General features: G+C 45.7%; 1 protein-coding gene across 6 annotated transcripts in view; it reads right to left on the bottom strand.

Annotated features, from left to right (window-relative positions):
- The window catches only part of rnf216 (ring finger protein 216), a 28,718-nt gene continuing 20,596 nt past the window's right edge, over nucleotides 1–8,122 (bottom strand). For 5 of the 6 annotated variants that reach the window (XM_037792177.1, XM_037792180.1, XM_037792181.1 and 2 more), the window contains exons 14-17: nucleotides 6,592–6,689; nucleotides 3,411–3,633; nucleotides 2,629–2,701; nucleotides 1–896 (exon numbers count right to left, since the gene is read on the bottom strand). In XM_037792177.1, the coding sequence (XP_037648105.1) occupies nucleotides 511–896; nucleotides 2,629–2,701; nucleotides 3,411–3,633; nucleotides 6,592–6,689 (780 nt within the window). In that variant the 3' untranslated portion in view covers nucleotides 1–510. The remainder of the gene's footprint in view (nucleotides 897–2,628; nucleotides 2,702–3,410; nucleotides 3,634–6,591; nucleotides 6,690–8,122) is intronic. The other variant, XM_037792179.1, reaches the window with a different exon arrangement.

Raw genomic sequence — 8,122 nt, 5'->3', positions numbered from 1 at the left:
GCAATGTGAACATAAACTTTATTAGAAAACCGTGTGGTCTCACACCTGTTACACAAAAGATACAGAAGGGAATGCTAACTGTTTTTTTTTCAATTATGTACTCAAAAATATCTGTATAAACTGGAAATAAATTGTCTCAAGATTCTAAACCGTCCAACCCCGATATTTAAACAGACAGAGATGAAAAGAGGAACACGTAACGTGGGGATCGGTCTCATTATTGAAGTCCCAAGCTCCGTGGGAGAAGGCAAAGTGTCGTCCCACAGATGCACTTATCATTTCAGTGTGTTTTTTGCGACGAGCGGCGTGTCTGAAATCTGCACACGGATCATGAGAACGGATGAACGAGTAGAAAACGGCGATGCACACTGAAAGGGATACAAAATAACATCAGATATCAAAAACAGCACTGAAATGAAAAGTATAACTGTAGTGAGCGAGCGTGTGTGTGTGTGTGTGTGAGGATGAGCAGATCGCACCAGGGTTAACACACTCGCCACAGAGCGTGTGTTAGAAGCGTCTGTAGTAGCGGTGTGGCGGTCCGTAGTGCATGGGCAGGTCCATCATGTCCAAATTGTGGTGATGAGGGTTGACGGGAGGGTTGTGGTGGTGATGGTGGTTGTTGTTATTGTTCAGGGGGGCCAGGGGTTGTAGGGGGGGCACATAGGGGGCCGGGGGCAGCCGGGGGAGCATCACCTGGTGGTACATCCTGCCCAGGGGCGGAGCTGGCGGGTAGCGGGCGCGTGGAGGCACGAACAGGGGAGCTTGCACCGCCTGTGGGTGAGGAGGGGCCGCGGGGTTGGGGTTCTGGGGGTTTTCCTGGGGCGGACCCACGCGTGGCCGCTTGGCTTCGGTGACGGGCTCCGGAGGAGGGCCGACCCTCTTCCCTGAATTATCTGAGAGAATAAGAAGAAAAAGGAAAGTTATCGATGGACCAGCGGTCATGTCTGAACCATGGATGTATAAAGAAAACTGGATACAGCATTGGAGGCTCCCATTCATTCCTATGAGAGTTGCTCAGTGGTGCATGATGCCAAAATGGCTCGACCGCGGAGTGATAAAGCACCCGGATCATCCGGCGATCTTCCGCATCCATTGGGTCCATAGAGCAGGCGCAGTAGCGTTTCCTTTAACTCCGCCTACCAGCCCTTCCAGCCTCAGTCTGGGTCTCATTCACATGAACGGAGGAAGGGAAATAACTCTGGATTCGGCTATTAGTGCATTTTATAACTTTTAGGATCTAATGATTTTAATAAGCGCTATTCAAGTGTTCGTACTGGGAAGCTGATTCACCTAAAAAAAAAAGATCCGCCGGTTGACCGACGTCTCTTTCCCAATGTACATCTATGGGAAAAAGTATTTTTGGGCCCAATGGCATCACGCGACGGACACGAAAGTTGCATTACCGCCATTTGGCCACTACGAAAATTTGCTTCACAGTCTGGCGCTCTTCCCGGGGGCTTGATCTGAACTTCCTTTCCGGTCGTATAGCATGTTGAAATGTTGTAAGACTTCTCTAGAGGTTTTAATCAAACCCCCTCGCCTGTCTCACAAACTTTACACAAACACTTTGAGACAAACCAAACACAGGAAACACTCCTGCAACTGCTGCCGGATTGTGCTGTAAACAGCCAACTTGTCTGAATAAATAATAGTTAAAAAAGACGAAGAGGAAGCAGCAGAGAGGAAGATGATAATGTTGCTGCAGTGCAACATTTCCCTGCCAGGGATCATAACTCATCACATTTCTACATCAGTCGAAAGAAAACACACTAGAGGAGCAATAATTTATAGTTTCAGTAGTTCCAACGAAATCATTTAATGCAGTTTTCAAAGTGAGCCTGAACAGAGTGACACCGGGTTCCTACACATTTTTCATCTCAAAATTCCACACAACATATTTGACTTCGTGACTTGCGGTGCAGAGGATGATGTGACAAGACTGCAGTGCTTTCGGCTTTAGTGGATGACACCTCGTCAGTTTGTATCAGCACGACGCCACGGAATCAAAACGAGACCGACCAGGCGAGCTGGAACACTCGTCACAGTTTGTCACGTTCACAATGTAAATGACTGAGCCAATCAGATTGCAACCAGCCGCTCGTATCCCCCCCTCAATATTGAAATATTGGTCCAGTCTGACAGGCAGTGCTCCGCTCTCTGCTGTCTGCCTGCAGTTTACGGTTACTTTTTATTATTGATATCTTGCTCATAATGAAAAGTTGGCCCACATTTCGCCGCCCTTGCCAAAGTGCCGGCCCTGGCTGTGACGTACGTAGAGGCAGCTCTGCGTACGAGTGTGCGCCATAGCCTACTTCTTGCCTTGCTTTTGACGACATCAAGCTCGCCTCTAGCCCGCGCTGTCTCACACAGTAGTGAACAGTTTGGCTGCACTGGCTCCTCCAAATGCCATGAAAAAACACTCTGCTTGTATGATCACTTTATTTTTTAGAAAGTTTGAATTTTAAATTTTAGAAAAAACAGAATAAGGGCAATAGTCTGGAAACAGAAATGTTTTTCCATATTCTCTTTTTCTTATCCCATACTTATCCAGACCTGGAAATGACTAAAATCAAATTCCATACTTTTCTATACTGCGTAGGAACCCCCGTGACATTCGGTACTGACCTGCTGCACACTTCTTATTCAGCTCTGCCTCTCCTTCCTTCTGGATCTCCTGAATGATTCGCTCGTCGTCTTGCTGCAGAGACAAACACACAAACCGCAGTTGTTAGTATTTCCCATAAGATGAAGACAACAACTGTTTCACTGTTTTATCAAAGTGAAATGAAACTCTTGTGGTACCCAGATAATTAACTTGCAATGTGAGTGACAACATCAAATAAATTCTCTAGTCTTTCTACAGAAGCTACGCCTTAACCTTGTAATGCACAAGTAGAAATCAAGCTTTAGCCAACATAGTGCTTGTTTAGCTGCAGGTCTGTTGTGTCTGAGTCTGGAGAAAACAGTCTCCAGAGAGGTCAGAGCTACTGTGGAGGGTGGGACTGCAGTTTGTTATTACTAGTTTGTGGCTTGTGTTTATCTAGCCTAAAGAATAGTGAACATAAAGCTTAGTGAATTTGTGCGTGTATTTGTTTGGTCTGAACATCCTTCACTTTCACTCTTGACGAGGAAAATCTCTAAATAATGATAAGGAGGCAGCTGACCCCTTTTCACCAGCCCTCCATTGGTTACCAGTATTTATCCATCTCTTGGCATTGCTCTTGGAGACGAGCTCTTGGCCGGCTCTGGTGCCTCTCTAGAGCTGCTGGAGCAGCTCCAGCTCATTAACTGCTCACAGACTAATTGTTGCTTCTGGTTGCCAGTGATACTGCGGCCAGGTCACTGTGAGCTACCACAGAGTCAGATGGTCGGGGTCAGAGTGCAGGGAGAGTTGGTGAACACGTTACCGTCGGGTCAGTCCAGAGGGAGCACTTGCGGCAGTGTCGGCAGGGAGCGCCAGGAGAGCGGGCGTGCTGACAGAAGTGGTTGTAGCCGGTGATGGGCTCTCTGCAGAGGTAGCACATGAAGCTGCCGCAGCGGCACGACATCCGGTTGCAGCCCTCCGACTTGACCAGGCCCGTCCCGCACTTGACGCACTTCCTCACCCGAGCTGCCGTCATACGCTCCTCGCTGCACCACGTGGACAGACGGACAGAGTTACAAAACAAATTGATGAACAGGGGAAATAAAAGAGTCGAAGAGAGACATAACAGCACTGCAAAAAAACAACCCACATTTGATGAACTTTCTCCTGGGCGTCTCAAGGACAGAGTCTTCCTTGTGTTTTTTAATCTTGACGGGAAATGAGAAATTGTGTCTGCATCTCAGGTTCATGTTAGTATTTCCTTGTAGTCGTTAACTAGAGGCTGTAACCCAGAGGTTTTGTTTCTGGGACAGCGTTATCAGCTGTGACCACCGAATGAGCAGCGCAGAGCGACGACTGTGAGCTAGCCAGTGGGGAGCGCTCACATGCACTGAAAGGCACACATGGCCGGCCCGGCTATGTCAACAAAGTACAGAAAAGCTCTGATTACAACCCACACAGAGGGAAAGTGACTTCATTCTCAGCTCAGGTAGACATTACTCTTCTATATCTTTACATAGACAATCGTTGTTTCATGCTATATTAATGCTCTGGGGATGCTAACCCTACTTATTACACGGCTGTGTTGAATACTCAATTCTGATTGGTCAATCACGGCGTTCTGCGGTCTGTTATTTCTTTATAGCAGACCGTTGCTATGTATAACAGACCGTTGCTATGGGCCTAGCTCTGATGTCGGACTCTGGCGGACCATTTTTGTGTCAAATTATTGATTTCTTAAGTAAGTAGCCGTGTAATAAGAGGGATAATGTACAGCTATCGGATCATTGTTGTGAAAGAAACCCCTTCAGGGGGATGACAGACCACCATCACATCGCCCTGTCGGGGTTTCTTTCACAACAATGACCGGCTCGCTGTACATTATCCCTTACATAGCGTCTTGTTGATAGCTGTTGACATAACATGCATTCATATTAGTGTATGTTAACAAAAAATATGATGTATATGTGATGATTTTCCAATTAATATGTAGGTGTTTTTTTGTGTCATGTACAATATTTTTATGATTCCAATCATGTAGCTTCAAACTTATACAATTGTCTCAGTGCTCCCAGTCTTTGGGATTGATTTTGATTGAGTTTTCATGCATTTTACTTGAATTGTTCATCTATTTAAGATGTTTATCACCCTAGGCTGGTTGAATATATATAGATATATATATATATATCTATGGGAGTGGTAACCGTTTAACATTCTGACCTTAAGAAGATTCGACAAGGATCAAAAATTGTCCATAAAAACACATTTTTGGAGTCGGTGTACCGGCGTAACCTTTCATTTAAACTACTTCAATCGCAGAGGAATCTAATGATATTCATACTAAATGTCTTGATATAAAGATAATTATCCTTATTTTATAGCTCTGTTCTGATTTCACTGAGGCGTCTCCCAGTTCTTGATCATCTATGCATATAAGAGACCAAAACATCTGGAGGTGGCTAATGTTGCCATGGTGATTCTTTTAGTGATGTCCTGTTGAAACCATCAGGTCAGCGCTGCTCGGACCTGCTCCACTGATCTTTCTACCAGGCTACTTCCTGTCTCTTTCAGCACCAGGAAGTGAGAAGATCCGTATACGGCTCAAAACAGGAAGTACTGCCTGTGGGCCTGCCGGGCCGCAGGAAGCAGCTGGCCTCTCCGCTTCCTGGAGCGTTGTCCGGGAAACTGAGCTGTTTACCCAGCATCCTCTCCGAGTGAGGAGCAAAGGGGACAGCGTGAAAGCAGAGAGATGAACGGAGCCTGCTACTAGAATGCCGTCTAAGATGAGTTCACGGGTAGCAAACACCGTGGATAATCAGGAGTACTGTTGTTTGAGTTTTACCATGTTTAAATGTATTCTTTGTCGGGTCAAATATTGATACTGTATATGAAACATACTGTCCTGTACGGACCATGATAGGTGGTTTCTGGAAGCCTGATCATGGAACTGGTTCTGTTGTGTTTTTGATGAGAAAAATGTATATTGTTACTATATATAAAGAGCGGGTCCATCTGTGTTCTGTTCCGTTTCGTCAAATGGAAACGCTCACTCAGCAGTTACGTAGGTTACCAAAGTAAGCTAATAAAAGCTAATCAATAAGGTTATGAATAATGTGAATGCTAGCAAAGCATGCGAGTCAAAGATAGCTGTGCTAAGTTTGGAAATAACTGAAAGGGTTGGTTCGGATTTTTGGAAGTGGGGTTGTATGTATGTAACTGTTTTTGTGAATGGAGTCTTGGTGGCTTTGAAGACAGCGATATAACGGCTTTGGTTACTGTTGGAAAGAGCTGTTTACCGGCGGGGTAAAGCGGCTGTGGACGGGAGCGGCAGAAAAACATATTTTAGCCACAAAAAAGAAAATCAATATCAGTTTAACGGTACGCTATATTTAGAATACTTTCACAGCTTTACCTCGCCGTCAGACAGCCCTTTCCAACAGGAGACTGAAGCCGTTATATCGCAGCCCCCGCAGACCAGACCAGACTACATTACATACACGGTTGTTGCTGGTCTACCGCTGCATCGATCAGTTAGTTTTGTTAGTGTTATTGTGTGACTTTCGGATCCAAACTAATGTGGTGTCCATCCATAGCAGTACATTGCTTATCTTCCGTGCCGGTACTCCTGTCTGCTTCTTCAAACTGGGAGCGTGCCGACCGCCATCTAAGTTACTGTATGTAATGTTAATACACTGACTATGAGGATGTATGTATATACTGTATATATGTAGCAGCGTCATCATGCAGAAACGTACGTCAGATCACGTGGGAAAATGTTTTAGTAGGGCTTGGGGAAAATAGCATTTTGATGCTAAAACATACATATTTTGACCAAAATTTGAATGTTTGGATTTGAATATATCAGGAACACCACTAGGAAGCTACAGAATGATATAAAATCACAAATCTTCATAGAATCCCATCAAAGGACACACAAATGTAAGTTCTCTGAGTGGTGGTGTGCTGATAAAGGAGTCCTGTTTTGTTTCTCTAAGGCCACTTACAAGAGCACCCTCATGCGGATCTCGTCCCTCTCCAGGACCTGCTCACACGTCTTCCCCACATGCTGCTTCCACTGGACGTGGCACTTTCTACAGCTCTCCTGAAGAGAAAAAAGACGAGAAAGGAATTTGACAAATGTCGTGTGTGGGGATCAGGCAGTAGAAAAGAAAGAAAGAAAGAAGAATGAGAAAGCAAAAGAGCAAATTGTTTCATTACAATCTCCTCGATTCACTTGTACGTTTTTATAATATATCATCAAATATCAAGAGGTTATCCCACATTTCCACATCCACCCATCACTATTCCAGTTACTGCTGAATAAGAGGAGCCCTGCAGTCAGACTGTCTGCTCTATATGCTGCTGGTGCTGCCACTGCAGGGACTTGGACTCGCACAGACAGACACAGCTACTAGGTGTGGCTCTCCCTGCAAATGTGTGTGTGTGACTGCAGCAAGAGTGCGATTTGCTCGCTGCTGACTGCTTGGTTGCCTAGAAACAGCAACTCCATCCTCCAACCTCCATCGTCGAGACGTTCAGCTTTAAGGATGTGCTGGGCGGACAGCATCGCTGCACACACACACATGCACACACACACACACACACACTTTAGCTAGGGGTTGCCTCCCTCGCTAACCCTTAGCTAAGTGGTGTCACCATAAATATTTGAACCGCTCATCCAATATTGAAGAGCGTGGCATACGACAGCTGATGTAGCGCCAGTATGATCCATATCTCCACCTCTACGTCCTGTGACTGTGTGTGTGTGTGTGTGTGTTATTTTGTCATTTCAGCTACCATAGGCGTGGAGCTCTCACAATATTCACTGAGACAGCTGTGTGTGTGTGTGTGTGTGTATGTGCAAGGTCAGCCAGAGGGTGGGGAACTGAGCTGGAGAAGCCGGAGTTTTCGTTGGCATTTGGTGCGGATTTGGGTGGAAACACTGAAGACTCTCCAAAAAGGCACACAAGGACCTTTAAAGTCAAATTGTGGTGGCTTCAAGCGAAGGAAGAGCTCCTTACAGACACAAGACAGATGAAAAGTAGACCAACTGTGTTCACATTTTTGTGGCGTTTCTGATTTATAAGGGAGTGTCCAAGCAGAGAGATGCATGTAACATAGTTGAGAAGCATGGGAGCGAGCGAAAAAAAGAATAAAGCATGGTGAGAAAACTCTCTCTGGGTTATTATATCAGTTAAAAGGGGGGTCTTGAGGAGGGGTTATGTGCAAGCCAAGGGGGTGCAGAACTGGACTCAAGTGTCAAAAAAAAAGCTGGATCACACAAAAGACCAGAGAGAAGGCAGAGAGTGAGAAGGCAGAGCGGTGAAAGATCACCCCCTAGTGGTAACCTAGAGACCAGGAAGAGGTGACAACATGAGAGAGAGTGACAGAGTGTGTGTGTCTGTGTGTCTGTGTGTGTGTCTGGGACCTGTTTGACAAGCTGTCGCAAAGCATGAACACACCTGAGTTCTTATAGCGCGGCTAAAAATACAGCCGGTGACGACGGAGTCAACCCTCGCACGGGGCGTGTCTTCC

This window comes from Sebastes umbrosus, chromosome 14 (genome assembly GCF_015220745.1).
Source record: "Sebastes umbrosus isolate fSebUmb1 chromosome 14, fSebUmb1.pri, whole genome shotgun sequence".
Lineage (NCBI taxonomy): Eukaryota > Metazoa > Chordata > Actinopteri > Perciformes > Sebastidae > Sebastes > Sebastes umbrosus.
This window is presented reverse-complemented; position numbering and strand designations above follow the sequence as displayed.